Source organism: Leptosomus discolor, chromosome 6 (genome assembly GCF_034619465.1).
Source record: "Leptosomus discolor isolate bLepDis1 chromosome 6, bLepDis1.hap2, whole genome shotgun sequence".
Taxonomy (NCBI): domain Eukaryota; kingdom Metazoa; phylum Chordata; class Aves; order Leptosomiformes; family Leptosomidae; genus Leptosomus; species Leptosomus discolor.
Window position 1 is genome coordinate 23,636,059 of NC_141396.1, and position 22,712 is coordinate 23,658,770.

A 22,712-nucleotide genomic window follows, 5' to 3' on the forward strand; every position below is an offset into this window, starting at 1 on the left:
TTCTCCTCTCATCTTTGTGCTTCCACAACTAGAAGGAATAAAAAGGAGAACAGTGTGAAATAATGCCAAACAAACTAATGGGATGTAATAACGGTGTGCCAAGATCCCAGCACTGGTATCTTTAATGTCAAGGACCTCACGCTTGGTCAAAATGGGAAAAAAAGCACTAACAGGAAAAGTGGAAACTTTGTTGTTGGCAGCAACCGCCAGGGAAGACTGGCATCTAGGGCACCTAGATATTTCTACAAAGAACCTAAAAAGCAGGCACGAAATAGCTACATTGCTTGGCAGCAAGGGAAAGACATGTATGTTAGCTGTGTGCACAAGCAAACTGTAGGTTTTCAAACAATAGCATAAAAGCAAGACTGGCAGCCAACATAACAGGACTACTGAGATTTCTGGTATGATTTTTTTGAGAAGGTTTTACTCATCTTAGAAAAAGGAGCAACAGAGTTACGGATCTTGAGTGGAAAAATTGTCAAAATTTCTCAAAATCCATAGATACCAGTATGGATCTATGCGCAAGTAGCTAATAAATTTCTAACAGATTATTTTTCTAAACATTATTTTCTCACCTCTTTGACATGAGCATCATCAAAGTACATCCACTTGCGGATTTTAGTTTGGAAGAAGAAGGTAGAATAATGTTTTCCATAGTAACAGATCATTCCCACCAAATACAGCTCTGAGTGTTTTGCTTTGTCATCAGTTACTCTGAAAAAGAGCTTCAAGAAGGGAGGTAAGAAAAATGAAAGGAGAAATTATCAAGATGCCCAGAATTTTACATACTGACTTATGTTTGAAGACCTCCAACTACTACAGAGAGGTGTCGGGTTTTTACTTCAAAAGACAGAGAAAACAAGGCAATAAATATTTAAGTAATTAACCACTGTTTAAGCAAACCCAGTGACACAGCCCAGGAACAGACTCCTACCAACTCACCAGATGCTCAAGGACTGAGTCAATCTTGGAGACTGTGGCTGTACTTTAAGGAAGACACTCACAATGATACAATACCTTTTCAGACTTTCAAGTGTGGTTCTATTCTGAAAATCTGTATTCTGTGTCATGCTTGCTGATTGTATCAAATACTGTTTAAAACATTAATTCCTCTTTGCTTTGTAGAAACAAAGCAGTTCTGACAGTGAAAAGTGGGCATTTATTCTGACAAAGATAAATTTATGACAACACCACATAAAAGATGAATTGAAGACATTAGTAGGTCAAAAGAATTCAGCACACAGAAAAAATTGTTTTCTGACTATTTAATTGACCATGTTTTATTTTAAAATGCACAGAACTAATTTTTTAGTGCATTACTGCTTTACTATGCAAGGACCACACTGTTTCATAACCACTTTTCTATCAGCTCGCACTAATTTTGGTACACTGTGCAATGAATTTTTTTTTAGTGTGTGTATAAAAGTTATTTTAATGTAATAGCTTGATGCTACAATAAGACATAGTTGCAATTCAGTATACCAATAATTCAGCTCTAAAGCATCAGCTAATATAGAATAAGTGAATCCTCTAGGGGACAAATCTCCAGACCCCAAACCCTACTTAATTTAATCTATCATTCAGTCACACAGTGCCAGCCACCATCTCTCAGAAACTGCTCAGTTATTTATAACTCTTAAGTGTTACAACCATACACTTCAATGAAAAGTGGATTTAAAGAAGTTTAAAAAAACCACCCAAACTACATTTTGTCTTCAAAAGAAACAGAAATAAACTTCTGTTCTTCAAAATGAAAGAGTACAAATGAAGAGTATGTATATTCATAGAAATAGCACAAACCCCAATCCAAAGTTTCCATGCACTTGACAATATTTTTTGATTCAGACAAGCTTTGTTTTCTGGAGTAATTTTTAATTTTCAGTCATTTCAAAAATAGGAGAGTATGTAATTATGCTAGTACTTGCACAGGTTTTGTGAAGCATTCAAAAGCAGATCAGATCCTTGGATCTGCCCTCTTTTCCTCTATTTATGGACACTGAAAAGGTAAAGGTGGACACTTTTTATTTTTCTCAATCCGCTACTATAGACTACCACAAGGAAGACTGTAAGTAGTGTCAAAATACAAAAACTCACATCTCCCAGTTTAAGGCAAGTGCCCAGACTGTGAATCACATCCTCAGCCAGATCAGAGTGGTCCGAATCCCAAACCAAGCCAATGGTGATGATTTGCGGAGAGTTCATCAGTACACGACGAATACGGATCTTTTCCCCACAGTTACTCTGAGGATTTAAATAAAACAAAACATTGAATGCAATCCTCCTATTATCATCATGTTAGGGCAAGGCACTAACACACAGAAGTTTCAAAAGGACTGCTTCCAAAAAAGTGGTGGTGAAACACAGTAGATATATGCTCAATGTCAAGATACGAACTTCTTATGTCACAGGTGAGGAGCATTATCAAGACTATCTGGTATTCACTGGTAAACACTGCTGATTCTTCCTCGTACTACTGATAATGATTAAAAGTTATAGCGCAAAAGTAGGCTTATTTAAAAAAAGATAAGCAAGCATACATGAAAGATCCCAAAAACATTCTTACAAATTGGAGGGAAAGCTCACTTTCTTTTGATCAGAATTTCAGATTAAAAATTATATTTACAGAGACTGATGTTTTATATGATAGTGTCAGAAAAACCTTCAAGGTGCTGCTGTTAAAATTGTGTGGTTGTTCTACAAGGTACCTCAAGTATCTCATCTTACACAGTACTGTTAGGTCAGTATTAATATAAAAATGAAAGTCCCTTTGCAACACTCATTTCCCCCTGTGGTAGGTCACAAAAGTACCTCTGCAAGATTCCAGGAAAAAAAAAACATTTTCATACTGAGAATAGTTTCTTGTCTCTACAGAGACCAGTTTCACAATTGGATATAATCATTCCTGACACTACAATCAGGGAAGATATCATAAAGTATTTCTTCCCCACAGCAATCTAGAAAATTAACCAAAATTTTAGTCCCAATTATCAATGAGACACAAAAATGAAAAATTAAAAAAAAAAAACCAACCCCACAACAGAAAGAAATGAGCTTAACAACAAAGCAATGAAGACAGCTTTTTTTTTTTTAACAGGTAGAGGGACTGTGAGCTTTAAATGTAGATATGAGGTTTTAATATTAAGTTGGCTACATTCATACATATTTTGCAAAGGTCATTCAAAGTACAAGCATTCCTGCTAATGATCCCATGAGAAACCTATCTTACTCTCAAAACTGTTGTCTTTGCTCCAGCTAACTAACATCAGTGTTTTCTGCAAAACAGGAGGAATATGGCCATCTTGATAGAAAGCTTCCCTTGCATGACTTTCAGGCCACCCTTAGCTAAGCCTCAATAGAAAAATTGCCCAAACAGAAAAAGAAAGGGGCAGCAAGTACTGGTAAGCAATTTTATCCAATCAATTATTTCACAATTAAATAGCAGATCACCCTGACAAAGAATGTCTTTCTATTAAATTTCCCACGCTTTGGTTACTAAGTAGCTGGATTCACATGAATCTTTTAAACAACAATACAGTATCTTAGTTTCTTTTACTCAGATAAGTGAGCTACTATTTGCCAATATTCAAAAAAAAGAAAATTATGTTTCATTGGAGACTAAAAGTGAATGTTTCAGAGTTACAAGTCGCAGAAAGTGGGGGGGGTGGGTAAAACAGAAATACTTACACTGCCCCCAGGGAAAATGCACACAAGCCATTCCTGTTAGAGCCTGTATTGCTTCTCTGAGGACTGGTGAGGCATCTAACAGTAGCATTAAATGAAGCAGCAATTATGCAGCTGTTTCCTGCCCTACCTGTTAATCAATACGTAAAAAGGTTTGATGATACTCTTCTTGCATACTTATCTAAAGCCCTTGATCTGGACATACTCAAATTAAAAGGTATCAACCTCCTGCTTTAGAAACGCAGCCCTTACGATTAAAAAAAAAAATAATTTCATATTTACATGACAAATTTTTATTTTTCTTAACCTAACTGAATTTTGTCAGACTTTTACTGCATAGCAGAACGGAACATTTTAAGAATGGCGGCCTGTGACTATCAACTGGACATATGCAGTAATTGTTTTTAAGTCATTTAGCACCAGTCCTCACAACAACTACAGCCTGCACTTTCTGGTCAGTATCTCCCACACTCTGAACATCAAACCTCAATCAGAACAACAAACCAATGCTCCCTCAAGTTTTCTGTGACGATTCCTGCCTTTGGCATAGCTCTTGCAGATACACTGTGTAGCCTATAGGCCCTTCACTGACGGGATATTCTCTGGCAGTGGGAAGCGGAAGTCTTTTTCTCTTTCCCTCTGACCAACATTTTGGCTGGTTGCTGCAGGTACAGCAGTTTGGTCAACAGTCCAATTTATTCCAACTGAAAGGTAGTAATGAAGTTGAATGGAAGTTTATCTAGGCAAAACAAGCAATCTTGTACACACTATTATTGTGACTAGTACAAAAGTTCTGCTATCTGTGCCATAGCATGGTACTGCTCAGAAGATTTTACAAGAAATAAGTACTTTTCTCATGCTATTATTACAGATGAAGCACACCACCCTCAACAGAAATAATCACCAGAGAAACTGGATGAACTGTGGGAATACTGTTCTAAAGCCTAGCTAATCAAAGCTTCTGTCAACATACAGAAATCTCCTATAAAAAGACACAACCTCCAAATTAATTGTAATTTCTGTTTCTTTAGGTAAAAGCCCAGAACTTTCATCACAAGATGAAAGCAGTATGATTGCAGTTTCATGTAATGCTAGTGTTGGAGGCCTCACCAACTCTCAGTGAAGTTGAACAGCAAACTTATGATAGGTACCTCTAGCAGCAACACAGGCTTGAACGGGAATGGATATGTGGCCATTCCGTGGGAGCAACGTAAGCACTTCCAGTTAATTCCCACTCATTGCCTTTTTTCATGGTTTCTAACTCTGAAACATTAATTTTTAGTTTGCGTCCAAACACTATGTCTATTCCTGTTCTCACTACTTGTGTCTAGTCAAAGCAGCACTCAACATCAGTAGTTTTTCCCCTTCCTTCATTGAATAACTGAGAGGTCCTGAATTCAAACCCAAAGAAAACTCTTACCTATCCTTTTTATCATGATGAGCTAAACCTTGAAAATGCTCATGAGTTAAAGGTACACATCAGTGTAATCTACTAAACCTCTTCTGTCCTGTCTGACCCCCCACAAAAGAAAAATGAAGGATACTAACTGGACAGTTTCGCAGGTCTCCCATAGTGCTGGCATTCTGTAGTAGCTCTCCAAACATATCTGGAGTGGGTTTCTCTCGTCTCTCCAGCATACAAATAGCTTGATTGCTTCAGTATAGACAAAGCATGGAAAGCAAAAGTTTAATAATAAAATAAAAACACAAACCCACATTAAATAAGTATATGTCCCACTTAAATTTTGCAAGAAGTTAAGAACCCTAAAATACACAACACTTTTTATATTTAATATTGTAGTACAAAAAAATCACATAATTAAGTGTGAATTACTACAGCTTCCACAATAATACTGCATAAAGAAAAGAAGTAACACTTAAAATACAAACAGTTTGCAGTTTGGCTTAAAATTTACATCCTAAAAGCAAGCTTTAGCATTTTGATAAATATTTGATTTTAAAATGAACTATTTGCTTCAAATGTTTCCCTTCAGTAGCCACAACCCTAGTAAAGTAGCAAAGCACATCTGTAATAATAAAACTACAAAGAATAGCACGGTATCCAATTGATTTCACTGTCCAAGTTGAAAGAAAATGACAATAAGTACACATGAATACTAGTGCTCAAAGCGTGTTCAAGCTTAAAATGGTTTAACAGGTAAATATATCATTGTTTATTGGTGTTTTTAAAATAATGCATGACTTGAGATTTATTGAGATACTTCATATAAAATATTGAATACCATTTACATAACTATTTTCCTGGTTTTCTAATAAATAATATCCTGATACACAGTGTCTACTGGTAACCTGAAGAAAAATTACAGCTCGATGGAACAGCAGGTAGCAGCCACAAGGGGGAATGCTTTACAATACTCCTGATACACTGGTAAAGCGGTAGCTTTTAACAGAGATCTGCATAGAAGAGCAACTATCAGCGTTCAAGACAATTTTTTTGGGCTCTGTAATTACATCTCTTGCATGCAGGACAAAAAGCAAAGAGACGTTTTCATCCCAATCAAAATTTCAAAACAGAAGTGAGTAACAGACTCCTGCCTTGATCAGATTTAAGCAGCTTTTAACTGAGCAGCCACCTACTACTAAAAGAGAAGACTTGTCTCCTCTAGCATTCATTCAAACAAACTACTACAGAGCTAGAGCTATCGCTCTGTGCACCATCTCCTTTCACAAGAGGTCATGGCGACCAAGGGAGTTCCCCAATAACTAGACAAAGCAACAGCTACATCCATCCAAGAAACAGGATCTGAGGAACTACAGGCTGGTCAGTCTCGCTCCAGTAGCTCAGGCAATGACAGACCAAATCCCCTTGCAAATCATCTCCTAAATATGAAGGACAGGAAGGTGAGTCAAAGCAGCCAGCATGGATTTACCAAAGGCAAACTATGCCTGACCTACTTGATTACCTCCTATCATAAAATGATGGCTTCTGTTGAGGAGGCAAGAGCAGTGGATATCAATTGGTCTCTAGCAAGATTTCCAAGTCATCTACAGCATTCTTGTGGCCAAACTGGGAGGTATGGACTGCACAAGTAGAATATAAGGTGGACAAAAACCTAGCTGGACCTTCAGGCTCAGAGGATCAAAACACAACCAGCAGTCAGCTAAGAATTGTGTTCCTCAGGGGTTAATACTGGGGCTGATGCTATTTAACATTTTCATTAACAACCTGAATGATGAATTTGAGCACACCCACATCAAGTTTGCAAATGACAAAGTGGATAGAGCAGTCAATACACAGAAAGGAAGTGCTGCCATCCAGAAGGATCTTGATAGGCTGGAAAAAGGAGCTGCCAGGAACCTCACGAAATTCAGTAAAGGAAAATATAAAGTCTTGCACCTCAGACAGAGCACACTCAGTGCAGCAGTACTGGCTGGGCACTGAACAGCTGAGGAGCAACATGATAGAAAGCTCGTAGAGAAGCTGAACATAAGCCAGACTCTTTGCAGAAGCAGACAGAGAAAGGAGAAGATGCAAAAGATGCAGAAACAGAAATTCTGACTGGATATAAGGAAAAAAAAATCACACTGAGTGGTTAAGCCCTGGAACAGGCACCCCAGGGAAGTCATGGAAATTCTGTCCTTGAATGTTTGCAAAACTCAGCTGCACAAAACCCCAAGAAACCTGATCTAGCTTTGAAGTTAGCCCTACTTTGAACAGGAGGATGGAGTAAATGTCTAAAGGTCCTTTCCAGCATAAATTACTTTTTATTTTTCTTATCTTGCTTCTTAACTCACCTGCTCACATATTAAGGTCTTTCAAAATGTACACGAGTCCTTGCCACTACAGTTGTCAGGTTCAGAATCATAAACAAGTAGACACACTGATCCATGCCTAAACTGGTATCTTCTGCTCCACTAAATCCTCATGTTATTTATCACAGTTATCAAAGCTCCACCAACTCTGAACAAACCTTGTTCTGGACATTTAATCTTGTGAAGGTAAAGATCGAACTGCAATACCAGTATAAAAAAGAGAAGTTCTTTTCCCTGTAAAAATCTCAACTCACCAGAGTGAAGTTGTGGAAATATAATGTACCATCTGGATGAAAGGCAATGGGTCAGAGGTGGCACCACAGCTGGTACAAACACACTAAAGAGAAAGAAAATGTAATACATTGACAATATTAAACAGGTATTTCCACAGCAATACTTCTGCTTGTATCATTTTTACCATGGCAATGCATGTTTTAGGAATGAAAATTTGAAACTTGAGACCTGGTAATTTGCAAAAAAGCATATATTATTACCTCACCTGTTCAAACAAGGTCATTGCAAACTTCTGATGGGAAACACAATGTGGTGCAGTACAAATATCTTCCTTTGTCTCATCCGCAATGTGGAAGTGAATTCTCATTAACAGGTTTTCCTAGCCCAAGAGAGAAGAAAAAGCAAAAAAAGCATTACATCATTTCAAATGTAGACAAAAGTTAAAACATAAATCACAAAAGCATGTCAGATGCACTAATGTTATAAGAATTATTTATAGACAGAAGACCCCTGCAAATTTCTGAAAGCTGCTTAGAAAACTAGAAAAGAAGCTGGCATGTCTTTTATATCAAAGAAAATGGCTACCACTTCTGATTTGAAAAGCTATGTCAGGTAACCACTTATTTTATTTACTGGAACAGTTAGAGATTCTGTCACCGATTATTATGTACAGTTCTCAGGCATCTACGGATTTGACCAAATGTAACAGGCAGAGCAGATCTGCAGTTTTAAAATCACTGGCTTGTCACCAACTTCTCATCAACACACAGTAACCCAAATCAATTTCTATATTCCACAAGGGCTTTGAAATAGGCAAATAAGCTACATTTTATCAAAAAGGGAGAGAACTAATAGATGAAGAGGCAGACTAAATTCTGCATGAAATAAAAGCAGAGAACACTTTCTAGATATTATCTAGCATAACTCCATGTCTTTTCAAGTTCCCAGGAGTTCTTGCCCTAAGACCTCCTCTCATCTCACTGTTGCCAGCATTAATCTGGGTGTGCCAGAAGTCTACTGACACCTCTTCTAGCAGTACACTTTTCACTATCAGTATGAGCTGCCTGGATGGTTTATAGGCCTTCAATAAGCAGGTCAAGATTAATTATTAGGAAAAATAGCTCTGACCCTGTACAATTTCCCTTTAACTTTAGAATCTAAGCTCTTCTGCCATTTAAATTAAATCTCTGCCTTTAGGGCTGAAAAGGTTAACTAAGTGAAAAGCTATGGAATTATCTCTGCCTTAAAGCTTAACCTCAAATGGGAACTTGTACCTGTTTTAACTGTCCTTCTGCCAGCACGGTTAATGTAACAAACCTGCTTGTAGGAACTCCCGCAGCAATATTAGGTGAGGTATTTAGATGAGCTTTCTCAAGGAAGAAACTAAATCAAAAGTTCCTGTGTTCTACTACTACAGAACTCTGTTCAAGTGCTGAACTGGATACAAAGATTTGACATAACTGTGCTCACAAGGACTGTGTAGGCCAATGTCATTTATTTCATTTGGAGGTTTTACCGGTATGTTCTACTTCCATTCTAAGCAAGCTCATTAAACTATACTATTTCACTACACAAGTATTGTACAAACACAGGATACTTTGGGTTATCATAAGCTCATTAATCGGTTCACTTAGTTAGAACTGCAAGACCTATATGCATTTATCTCATTTCCAGGATCTCTTACAGTGCAAGTGTCAAATTAGGTAGGTATACGAAACGAAAGATTTAATATAAAGAAAGAACTCCACTCTGACAGGTGCTTTACCTGAGAGAATTTTTACCTTGCAGTAGTAAATCCAGTATGTTTGTACTTTGGTTAAGAATCAACATCTTTGTTAATAACCAAGTAGGATACAAACACACTTGGGCCACTGTATTATCACCATCATTTCCAAAAAACGGAGCAACCAATAGGTCATCCAGACAAAAATACCTCCTCATTAAATTAAACAAATTTAGGAGACTGAAGAAGGAAAAGAAGGAAACATTAAATGTTAAAATCTTAATGTAACAGATGTTGAAAAAGAGTTTAAGTACAAAAAGAGAGCAGGTGGGTAAACCTAGGGATGTAAGATTTGCGTAAAAGCCATCTCCTAACTACACTGGTGAGATAATCAGCGTAAGAAAATATTGCCAGATGGATTACAAATAAAACAACAGAAATATTTGGAGATGATCCATTTCACTGTTGCTTACCTCAGCCTACAAACATAAACAACTCTGTTGCGTTGTGTTTGGTTTATTTATTTATTTTTACTTTCACTTAGCTAGAATTTGAGAAAACACAATTTCAGAATTTGAGAAAACACAATTTCAGAATAACTGGCAAACAAAACGTCCTTTTACCCTTTTGAGGTGATCATTAAAACTAGAATCCTGGATCACTCCACAGTGCCATTTTTTTACAATTCATTTTCAAGATGCACTTCAGACTGCAAGCATGACATATGCAAAAGCAGCTGTAAAAACAGGTAACACCTGATGTTTCCATTTCTAAATCATTAGTGATGACTCTCAAACCAGATACTCATTCCCTACTGGATCACTTCAAGCTTGGGTATCTCTCTGCGGGCTTTTTGAGGCCACAAATGCAAGGTCTGTTGGAATCTGGGGAGGGGAGGAATGAAGAGAAAAAAAACCACCAAAAATATGATTGTGTAGTGGGGGTTCCCATCTATGCCTGTCAAACCATCTTTCAGTTATACTCACAAAACATTCAGCAGCATCATCCATGATGCCCAGCTGGAAGCGCTGCTCATCCTGAAACGTCTTTGCAAGAGCAGTGCGCAGGGCATCAGAAGGTAGTACCTTCTCACTGCTACACTGAAACTGGTTGAAGATACCCTAGTAAGGAAACAAAAAGATAGTTAAGTTGTATTTTCAAAACATTACTCAAGTTACCTGAAAACAAACAACAAACCTTTAACTCATTTTGATCAAGCAACACACAGATACTTGTATCATACAGGAACTACAAGATAAAATCCTAAAAGTTCCTCCTTTGAAATAATATCCACCTTTGTGTATTCCTTGCTTTCCTTTCACATATCCAAGGGAGGGTGGGGGGCTCAGTGTCCATTCCCCTTGGATCTTCCTCCAAATTTGATTCCTGAAGCAGATAAAACGGACACCAAAACTTCTTCACTTTTTATTCCTACTTCTCCCTCTCCAGTTCACTTTTCATCCCACCTCCATAGGTTTCTTCTTACACATGCCACCTTCTTTCCTCTTTCAAGCAACTCTTTCCGAATGTCTTAGCCCTTAAACAGCCACAACCTGCTTGCACTAAGGAATTCATCTTCCAGTAAGTCCAAGAAGTGGGTAAGAATTAGATGATGTTTGGGTCAGCATGCAAGAGAGAAAAGGCACAACATGAACAGCCGTTCCTATGTATGGCCAGCTGTTCACTTGCTGCCATAAACCCACATTTTCATGACCGTAAATCATAGGTCATCTGGGTAATCATTTGCGAGGACGAGTAGTTCTATAAAGACGCATTATCGTTTAACATGTGGGTTATATGCATAGAAGTTCAGAACATATTCCCAACTGAAAAAACTCTTTTCTGTGTGTGCGTGTGTATGCACGTGCACATGTGTAAGATATACAAAAGACCTTCTGAACAGTTAATTAACTTTCATTGTGCCCTCCTACAAAAACATAAGCATAATTCTGTATGCAAGGTCCTCAGTTTAAGTAAAAACTTCTAGCCCTTATTTTCATACAAGACCCTTCCGTATCCATCACTGCTCTGCTCTACTTGATACCTCATTTCGTATGACAAGCAACCATCTTCATCAGTGTGAATCTCAAAATTCTGCTTGTCCTTTCCTATAAAGCTTTCCTCACAATTTCCCTAAATATTGCAGAAAAGCTCCATTCTTACTGCAGAGAAAATAAGGATCATCTTCAATTGTGCACCACTTGGCTTTTCTGACTTCTAAACTTATTCAAACAAGGAGAAAGCCAGCCTCAAACTGGTTTGCTGCTTTGGTTTTCTTTCAAATCTATACTGAAAATCTGTAGCAATGTCGATTCATGTATCACTTTCTCCTCTAATTACAGAAAGCTTCTCCCCAGCACACTTAGGATCTAAATTAATTGGAAATAAGTAATCTGAATCTTTCTCTCCTTTAACTATCCTTGTTTGTTTCTTATCAGGAAACAAGCAGCTAAACTGGGAGAAGGTTTGCCAAACTGCAATCTCAGCTGCTTTGAGGAAGCTGAAAGAGTGCAGAAGAGCTGTCGCTCCACAGCCACCAAACCAACCTCCATACCCACCAAACCAACCTCCATACCCCTGCCATTTCTGGCTGTAGGAATAGTACAATTTATAGTGTTGACATATTACCTAATATAGATGTAAAATGTCCACTTCTCTTTACTGCTATTTTTATTTTGGTAGTCCTTATGATGCCCATATTCATGGGTGAGGGCTTACTGTGGTGAAGCCCGTAGCTCTTCTAATATTGCCTTTATTAGAATACCAAATAATGATGAGGAAAGTGGTAATGAAGAGAAGGCTGTGAGGCAGTAAGTCTCACACTTCATGAATTACATACAGACAATACCTCTCCTCAGTTACCTTTTATATATACATATATAAAAATTGAAAGAATGATAAAGTCTCTGTACTTAACCTTGATTCCCATTTCTGTCACTGATAACAGAGCAAGTTTCATGTTTCATTAGTAGATTTTCTCATTTCAGTGGACCTCAAAAAAAAAAAAGCAGTGAAACGTAATTCCATCCTGCTTCAGCACTTTACATTAAATAATTTAAGAGCACTTGAAAATGTTCATGACTGTGCTTTAAAAATGTGTTTATTCTGGTTATCATCAAGTGCTTTAAAAATGTGTTTATTCTGGTTATCATCAAGCTCACTTCATATATTTGGAAACTAGGCACTCGCCTAGTGACTGGCACGCAACCTCACTGCAAGGGACTGATGGACAGGACAGAGTTTACTTCAATGAGAGCTTGGAAATGGCTCTGCACTCTTGGTGAGGAGACAATCAGTGCAGGCTCCAAACTAGGTAAAAGCAGAAGCAAGCAAGCAAACCAAAACTCTCAGTTTAAATTTCCATTTTTAAAGAAATAGTATACTTTACTTTTACCCATAACATACCTACTAGTTAACGTAAAGAGATCCCATAAGGAAAAAGTGATCCTGATGACAGGCAACTGTTTTTCACAAGATTCTGCATTTTTAATTATTTTTTTTGCATCACAAAATAATTACAGCCTTTACAACTAACCCCAAAAAACTTTCATTAAATATAAAGAGCAGAAAACTGTGAAATCTGTTACCACAACCACAGAATAGAAATAATTTAGCAACATCAAAGAATTCTGTGAAGAATTCTAATATGTAAAATCAAGGAGTAAAAGATCCCAGTATCATATAGAAGAATGCTTCCTAAAATTTACTATGATATAGCACACAATGGTATAGTCTTATTTAGATTATAAGGAAAAAATATCTTAAAACCAGTGAATAATTGTGCTTTTTAATCTAATAAAGATCAGGTTTTATCATCTCATTGCACAGTGCAGTTTAAATGATATCGGAACATGCCTGTAGGAGTCCCAAAAGCATCTCAAATGGAGTCAAAAGCACTTTCAACATAGCAGGGTTTGGGTTTTGTTGGGGTTTGGGCTTTTGGTGGTGGGTTGTGGGAGTTTTTTTTGGTGTGTGTGTGGGATGTTTCCTCTTTTCCCTATTTTTCGAGCTGTTCTCTGCTCACCTTCAGAACAAGTCTTTCTTGTCTCTCAGCCTTCAGATGGACAGGTGTGGCACTTCCTGCAGTTTCATCACTTTAAGTTATCTAAGTCAGATCTCTCTCCTTAATTTCACATCTTGCCCTTGAGTGATAATGTTAATCACTAACATATTTGTTCCATATACAGGTCTGAAAGCCAGCTGGGTGCAGACCAGGAAAGCCCTGCCAATTCTGCCCTAGGAGTTTTCATAACACCTTATCTCCAAGTGCTTCTGAAACTTAATGAGAACTTTATATATAAAACATTCAAACTTTGTTCTCTTTCAGAAGCTTCTTCACTTGAATTTGAAGATAGTGAAAACTCCATTAGTACATTCACTACATTGATGATCTCTCTCAATGGCTAAATTCCAACACAAATGAGCGCACCCCTAACAGCAGCAACAATATGAAAAGACACTCCTAAAAGCTTCACGAACAAAGGAGGTCTCTCCTATTTTACGAGTTTTCAGGAACTAAAAAATCAAGGATGCAGAACCAAAACCACCCCAACTACCCATACATTAGCTTAACATGAAATCCGAGCAATAATTAATATTGTATTAGCAGCAGTACTTTGATTTCAACACTGATGGCCTATTCTTGCCATGTTGGTAAGTCTATGAGTCAAGACAGAACAGCATAAGCAAGAGAGATTTCAGATAGGAAGTATGACTTCTGGTTACACCGCATTCCTGAGGTCTATATAAAAAAAGAAGTCCATCTCCCTCCATTATCCCCTTCCCTACAGATCTCCAAAGGTCTGGAAAGAATCGCACACACAGAAGAATTAGGAAGCACACCGTTTTTTAACAGGAGTAAGTTGCCAAAGTCCATCTAGTTGCACCTAGTTCTTCCTAAAGCAGTACGCCAAGATCAACTGCAATTAAACAGTTGATCTTTCACCAGCTTGCTCTTAGCGGCACCCAAATCTGGAAATTCCTTAACCATCCCAAGCAATCTACTGTAAGGCCTCACTTGGCTTATTACCATTCAGAAGGCTTTTTCCTAGTTTTGTAACTGGAAGCTTCATGTCCTTTCTATTACAGGTCTGGGCTTCTGACATACGTCAGAACAAAGGCTTGTAGAGTCAGCGGTCTCCCAAAATAATCTCCAGTTTTGGAAATGTGGGGATCAACACAAACTTTCTAAAGCTTTAAAAGGAAAACAACCTAAAGTTTGAGACAAGGAACCTTGATTGTACAACTACTCAAGTTAAAACCTGGCTTTCCATTTCATAAAATTCACATGCATGACCATAAACCGATTTGTTCTTCATTTGGTTAGAGAATAAAGATAGCAGTTACTCTTTTAGGTAATTCATAGGTTTGACATTTTCTTTTAAATTTTAAAGATTTAGAAGCTTAAGTATCTGTGAATCCCCCCCATAGTGTACAAGATCTGCTCCAAATTATCTCTAATAGTGTTTGGAATCCATTTTCTCCCCAGGAAAGAAGTACTCAATTCATTTGGGATAAACTGAAATCTGCAATGTGTATCTAACCATACCAATGAAACAAACCCCAGACTTGATACACACGCACATATGACACTTAATCAGGCGCGTAGAAGCAGGCTGGCATAAGAAAAAATTGATGGCTGAAGACAACAGGCAATAGCTACTGAATCAGATCAGTGTCCATGCACTATAAATTTGAGTTCTGTCCTTAGCAGCCTTATGAGAACTAATTATTCTCTTCCAGCACTGTGCAGAAGTTCCTTCTGGACGGGGATATCGCTGCAGCTCTAGCAATATCTTCTTTCAAAGAAGAAAACATGTCGCCCCCCAAATGGTCATTAACATTAAGTTACTACATTAACAGTTCCTGCCTTTTAGCAAAAGCTACAAATACTAACATGGCCAATCCTCATCCTTCTCTCACTGCTCAACATGTCAGTATTATTCCTGCTGTCACTCAATTGTGACAGTATTTCTTCTTTAAAAACTTTCTCTCCATTTCACTAGCACGCCCTTCTTACTTCATTCCATTCAGTGGGCTTTTTTTTCCTGTCTACAGTACCAAATTGTTCACCCAGAACATCACAGCCTCTTGCTGAGTACAACACCCTGTTTCAATAAAAATTCTGGCTGCTAAAAGCACTTTTCTCCCATCTAACCACATCAGTGTCCACCCACAGTATTTCCACTAGCTCACATTTCTTCCCCATATTTCTTCATTTTATATTTGCCTTAAAGGGTGCAAATAATTCTAGCTCTATTTGGTTTTATGTCTTTGGATCTCTTTCTAAACCTCCAAGTTTGATAACAATCAACTTGGATTTCCATTATTCCTTTCTTTTACAGTCTCTCTTCCCTTTTTATTCACACTACGCCCTAAACATTAACATAAGGTCCCCAGTATGGACTGTAAAATCAGGCACCCCAGCTATTACCAAAATCAAATAAAAATACACTTTCCACGAGTTTTGTTTAGGAGGGTGTCAGAAAAAGAAACCCAAATCACAGAGTGTCCACATCAACAAGGTGACAATTTATTAACTGCTTGATCAAGATCAAAAGATGCAATCATTACTTAGAAGCTTTAATTACCACTTTATTAACTCAAGAAACTGGACTTGTTGCTATTTTGTCAGGCAGCTAACTGCAAGTACCAACTGAAAAAAAAAAAATTAAACAATGAAGTAATTATCTTATACATTCTCACTACTGTTTTGCCCTGAAATACTATTCTGATTTGGAAAAAAACACAAAATAAGAGGACAAAATCTTTGCAACCAGCCTGTTCCTGTCTCAACCATATAATGAACTTTTAATACAAATTCCTCCATTTCAATCAAGTGGCTAAACAGAACCCCAAACTATAGTCTTTCCACTTCTTTAAAGCACTCTAACACCCTATTGTTCTCAGTTTTCACCTTAGAAAACAACATCATTTCTACACAGAGAATTCACATTCTTCCCGCTTTTGTTGCACACGACTAAATTACAGAAAAGACCAGCCCTACTAGAATTTATCAATCAACAGAGCATTCTTCTTTGCAAACTACAAAAAACACTCTGTCCTATATACTGGCACTATGGAGGTCCCAGTACAATCCCTGGAAGGAGAACAAACTCTCTGTGGCATGCTCAGTACAGCGGATGGATTTCCCCCTTCCTGCCCTCTTCCAGCTGTGATAAACAAACACCAAAGCAAAGTCAGGCTCTAGAAAAAGGAAAAATAAAACGGAACACAGGAGACTTCAACATTAATAATAAAACAAAAAGCTGTTCCAGTGTCACAGCAGGCAAGCCACATAGCAGTAAGTACAGCTTGTGTACTAAAAAAAACCCACTTAAATAATGCCACATCTTCAGGAACAGTGTTTGGGATTCCAGCACAGAGTCAGCACCTCTCCCTTCTTTTTATAGCTGTTGATGCAAGGTTCCTTCAAAATAACTAATGAACCTATGTCTGGAATGATTTCAAGGTTCATTTTGTAGCCACATAAACATAGCCACGTAGCACAGCAAGTAAAATCACTTCAAGAATTTGTGCAATTAATGTCTTCAATGTGGTACAAAAACAAAATGTGGTTTGATATCAGGTATGACACCACTGCCCTCTGATCCCCTGTTTTATAAAAGTAATTTAAAATTACAAATCATATTTTAGAGCTAGCTGAGCATTTACAGTAAACACTGTGCATGACATCAGAATCCCTAGAAACAGTTGCAGCAAGCCAAGAAAGTGTGGAAAAAATACAACTTTGGTGTTATTCAAGGCTAAATTTAGCTTAGTGAAGACTATCTTCCTCCAAAGTCAATGGGAAGAGAATGTTGCCTTTAGAGCAATGGTTCAAAGTAGGGGAAGAGCGTGAATCCTCTCTATAAGCACAGGAGGCATCAGGTATCCTGTGAAGGGAACCTGGAGTGGAGGGGGGAACATGACATAGACTCTTTCCCCCAAGTATTGCCCCCTTCCCAGGCCAGGCTGGAATCTGAACATGTCAGCATGCTTTGGAGAACAGTAAACATGTCCTGCCTCCACCTTGCTTGGTCTGGACAGGTATTTCGGGCAGATCCACCTGACAGCATGCAAGGCTAATTACCTCTCCCCAGACCCTAATGGGAGATTTTCGCATGGTATAGAGCTCCAAATTCTTGTGTTCCCACTGGATCCAGCCATATCTTCTCCCTCATCTTAGCAAAGCCTAAGGCAAGATTCAAGAGAAAGAGGATGTCAAAGACCTGGAGGCTAAGCTGGCATCACCCTGGCAGGACAACAGTTAAAGGCTTCCAAAGCAGATAGGAGGGCTATGGCAGGGGAAGAGAGGAGGGTGGAAGGGAAGGGATGATCCTGCTGCACATGCTCTTGGTGATGCTTGCAGTATTAGGTGCGTATCAAGCACATTATCCCAGTCGTCTTAGACAAGTTTACTCACAGTATGTGCCAGCAGCCAGACTTTTACAGGGCAGGGGGGAAGAGCAGCAGAGAACAAGTAAATACCTTAAACAGCCTTTCCCCCCCCCCTACTGCCTGCTTAAGCAGTTTATGAATGTGACCATCTCCACAGTCTGGGGCTAACGCTTGTGCGTACCTTTATCATTTAGTATCCCTACTTTTTCAGTTGCATGCAAGCAAGGCAACCTATGTTTCTGGTGACTGAGGTTTTTTTTGGGGGTGAGGGAAGGTTTGTAACCCCAGTTAAATGACAGCCTTTATCACTCACCTTTATAATATTACTTGACTTGATAACAACATAAAAACAGGGGAAAGTTTTCAAGTATATATATGAACAAGTTTTCAAGTACATACCTCAACATTTTACGCAAGTTAATAAAGGTGGAAACTTGTCACAATACTACCCAGAGAAAAACATAAAATTGTGAGTTGCTTGATGAACATAAAGGAACCAAGAGTAAAACAGTTCTGTAAGTTCTAACAAACAAATTTCTATGTATTTTTTCTCTTGTATAGCTTTACAATAGATATCTGTAAACTTTCTGAAAGTTCTGGAATAGGCTTGGGCAGAGCACACCAAAATCTCCCATGAAGAACAGACTGTAGACAGAGAAAACACCAACATTTTGGTTTGGACTAAAGCCAGTTGGATTTCATTTATTTACTTTGTCAAGTATTGGTTACTGCCCATATTCAGAAATACTTGTCCAGGTAATTGCTTACTTGTTTACATATTTCTTCAGTTTTTCATTGTGCATTGAGTTTTGTGAGCTATAGGAATGCTGCACACAATCAGATCCAGATGCAAGTTCTCTAAAATGTGCTAAAGTACTAGAGGATTTGGTACCATGTTGTTGGCTTTGTTGAAAACTCAAGGTTGTAACACCTTCTGGCTAAGCATGGCATTGGTAAGAACTTCAGATAGCAAACAAACCAAAAAAATCCTTGCAGATATCTAGAAGCAAGAAGAGAGTGCATCAATTTTTTTCAAAGGCTGCTTAATTTAAAAAATAAGCATATGGCTGCAGGCATACAATTTGTGAATTCTGCCACTACCTGTCACTTCCAAGTTTATAATAGCATACTCCACACTCCATCAAGACACAAAAAGCAAGGATTTTATCAACAAACTTAAAGATTCTTTGACCCAATGTCTGCTTTTAATACATATATTCCAGCTATCCTGTCATCTTCCAGTCTTATTGTAGTGTTTTCTCCTCTCACTGGTACTGCTAATCCAAGATGCATCTTTGTCCAGAGTTCATCTTTCAATACCAGTTCCACAAAGGTTCACCCTCTCCTTCTTCCTATAACATCTTTCCCCCGCCCCACCTCCTCTTTGTCAGTACTCTCATTCAGAAAAAGACTTTTAATTATTATCTTTATATTAAAACTTCTCAACTCTGCCTCACAGTCCAGACTACTTTCACTCAAACGCCTGATCTCCTGGTATTTCCTGGCCATATCTTGCTGTTAGGTTAAAGCTCAGAACATCAAAAGCTTACAGTCATTATAACTTCCTAAATCCTTTTCATTCTGTCCCTATCTCAGCTACCAAAGAACTCCAACAATCACGTGGCAATTCTCAAGGGCATACTCCAAGAATTAGCTTCAAATTGAAGCTTAATGAACTCAGATCATGCCTAAGTCTTGCCGCTTCCCTATAAGGAAGGGGACATATTTAATATTCCCTCTTTTCTTTGTCTGGATAGCTGTATTTCTCACTTCAGATGTGCTATCTTGCTCCTAACCCACTCTTCTGATTATACTGCTGTAAATATCATCATGTCTCATCATTTCAACACATATACGTCTTAAGACAAATTTCCCTTCAGAAGGAAATCATTTATCTCCTTTCATGTTTAAGAGTCTCCTCTTTGCTATTCTGTTGCAAGGGAAAACCACTCAACAGTCCAAAAAAATCACTAGATAACTCATTTCAAGCCTGCGTCTACCAGAGCACCTGTAAAGTCACTTAACAGTAGGAAGACAGCTATTCTACTATAAGTATTGCCTGTGAACTTCAGATGATCTTAATTTAAACCTTGCACTCTCCATTTCCCCATATTTATAAGATATCCTTTTCATTACTGCACACAGAATTCATGACACAGCAAGTTCTCCCACAATGAATTTACATATTCAGTTGGATTTTACAGCCTATTTGGGATCAAAGAAAATGTCTTGGTCCCAATTTCAGAAAGAAAAAAATCACTGCTCAGGAAGATTAAAGCTGGTTATTTTCATGATGTTTGCATCACATCCATTTCTCCCACAAGGTTAGAGGGAGTCATGCACTTCAAGTAGCAAAACTTAGGAAGGAGCACACAAAAAACCAGAAGTGTCAAAAATTAATGGGTAGAGACAAATGGACATGCAGGATTGCACAGTTTACTCAAGTAAGTAACAGTACTCTGAATCAGAGCTAGCACCTAGGTCTTACTGTCCAGGCAGCATCTATGACAGTCAGTTACTATATCTGCATCTACAAAAGTGATGTTTCTTAAAACAGAGGGATGAGCCATCTAATGCAGACATCAATATTTACATAGAAAATACCTTTTAGTCTTACATAATCAACAGTTTTGAAAAGAAAAGCTTAAAGTGAAATGGCCTTCTCCATGATCACATTTAAAGTAGCTCTGAAGGAAAGGTAACTTCTGAAGAGCATACTAAGTATATACAGTATGATATTTATAAACTAAATGATAAATTAGAAAAAACAAAGCAAACTCATGTTTTACTGGCTGAACTAATCTTTCAAGCAACATGGAGACTCACAATGATTTGCACTCCATTGATAAAAGTCCTTGCATCTGAAACTTTACCTACAGTATTTTCACAATTTATTGGCTTGAACATATTTTAAAAACAGTACTACAAGTGTCTTGGGCCAGTATCTATGAGATTTACCTTTGCTCTCACAAATTTCCAGATGCAAGTTTGATTACACATATTAATCAAATATCAGAAATATTTTGTTAAATTTTTTTTAAAACTGTTTTTAATTTTTTCCAACTTTTACCTTAAGAGCACAGAAGATGCAAGAATCGCCCATACATTTGTGTGTTGTGATTTGCCGGAAACTGCGGCGAAAAATGTCCAGGTGCCAGAGAACCTGAAACGCAAAAAGGGACATAGCCAATTTTAAGAACATACAAAATGAAATAGTGCATAAATCTCTTATTAAAATTGCACATGTTAAATAATCACAGAAGTACACTAACCACAGTGAACATCACTTTTAAAACAGGATGCCTTCTATGTAACCGCAAGCTAACATTTTCATCTTTCTTCCTTAGCTGTAGCATTCACAGATGTTAATTTACAGTAGGACATCCTCTGAATTTCTTGCCATGTACTTTTACATTAAAAAACTCGCTGCTTTGTCCGTGTGGCAGTGCCAGCTTAAACAGCACTTGCCCTGACTGCTCCCCTGCGCTGGCATCATGCCACTGTGGGGCTGGGCAGAGCTGCCAAGGACACCTCACAGACCGTGGGGGCTGAAACTCGCCTGTCCCTCCACCTCCCAGGCAGCCTCCTTGTTCTGAGCAGAAAGCCCAAATGCTCGGAAAAACGGAGCATCAACGGCATATACATTAACAAGTTCTTACAAGTCAAAACGATAAATTACTAAAAGCCGTTATGCCCAATATTATCATTAGTAAGTGTATTTACATGCCATGATTACAGGCAGATGTCTAACTCTAGCCTGTGTGGGCAGTTACACTTTTCTTTCAGGGCAAGTATGGTGGTAATACCAGGTATGTGGCCAGGTATAGTCACAGTAGATAAAGCACGTAGGCTTTCCTATATTCTGCTAGCAACAGCAAGAGGCAACATTCACTGTAACAGCACCAAGTTTTATTCTTATGTTTTACCACTAAACCTGTGCAACCTTGGGCAATTCTCTAAATTCATATCTGTAAAACAGCAACAATACTGATCTCCGAGGTGTTTCACAGTCAGCTGTTTTATATACAAATGTAGTCAGTGCTGGCTATTTCAGCTTCAACTAACAGTAACTGGACTTTCTTGTAAGCCTCAGAGACACCAGCCTTTCAGGAGGCAGAAGTTTGCACTGAAAGAAGCCCTGATCTAAATCGTGTCCTGCCAGGTTCTGGTCAGAGGAGCAAGCTCCAGGCTGGCATCTGACTAGCTAAATGCTTCTTTAGCATAAACAGAGGAATCTAACTTCTTATTTCCGATTAGTTTGTCCAGAGCAACTGGCTAGAAAAAATTTAGCACTCTGAAAAAAGTTCTGCTGTTTTCAATAAGTGTTTCTGGCTGGCACAAGTTGTTAACTAAACCATAAGACACAAATGTTACCTAAAGTTACATTTAAAAACGTGTTTATTGAACATTTAATCCATAAAGTTTCCCAAAACTTCAGAATTCTCATGACTATGTTTATACTCAGACTTTCCCTATACTTAAGGGCCTGGGAGGCAACATCAGCCTTGGAATCATCTGATTACACACAACATTCCTGAACAACTACTGCAGACCTCACAAAAGGACAAAAAAATAACACATTTAGGAATAAGTCCAATTTTTCAATAGAATTGCCTTTGGAGTTTATCTTGAATGTTTACAGAAATATTTAAAGAGTAAGGAGCAACAAACAGTCAAGAACCTCTCAGACTAACACTGAATGTCAAAAAATTAAGATAAAAACCCCAGAAGTATGTATTTTAGGAAATTATTACTGTCTTGCTTTTTTAAAAATTCGGCTTTGACTAAGTATTTTTGGTATCCTATCTCTCTTGAACTTTAGAAGAAAACAGTTTATGTAGAAGTCTAAAGGCCAGGTCATATGCTTTCATCTTCATGTACGGCATGCAGCTAATGTTAG

The 22,712-nt window shown here is 38.0% G+C and overlaps 1 protein-coding gene across 1 annotated transcript in view; it reads right to left on the bottom strand.

Moving 5' to 3' along the window:
• The window catches only part of USP54 (ubiquitin specific peptidase 54), a 53,065-nt gene that overhangs the window by 28,742 nt on the left and 1,611 nt on the right, over positions 1-22,712 (bottom strand). Inside the window, exons 2-8 of the mRNA XM_086466349.1 lie at positions 20,883-20,975; positions 10,399-10,533; positions 7,955-8,068; positions 7,710-7,792; positions 5,230-5,335; positions 2,095-2,241; positions 576-725 (exon numbers count right to left, since the gene is read on the bottom strand). Of these exons, the coding sequence (XP_086322475.1) occupies positions 576-725; positions 2,095-2,241; positions 5,230-5,335; positions 7,710-7,792; positions 7,955-8,068; positions 10,399-10,533; positions 20,883-20,975 (828 nt within the window). The remainder of the gene's footprint in view (positions 1-575; positions 726-2,094; positions 2,242-5,229; positions 5,336-7,709; positions 7,793-7,954; positions 8,069-10,398; positions 10,534-20,882; positions 20,976-22,712) is intronic.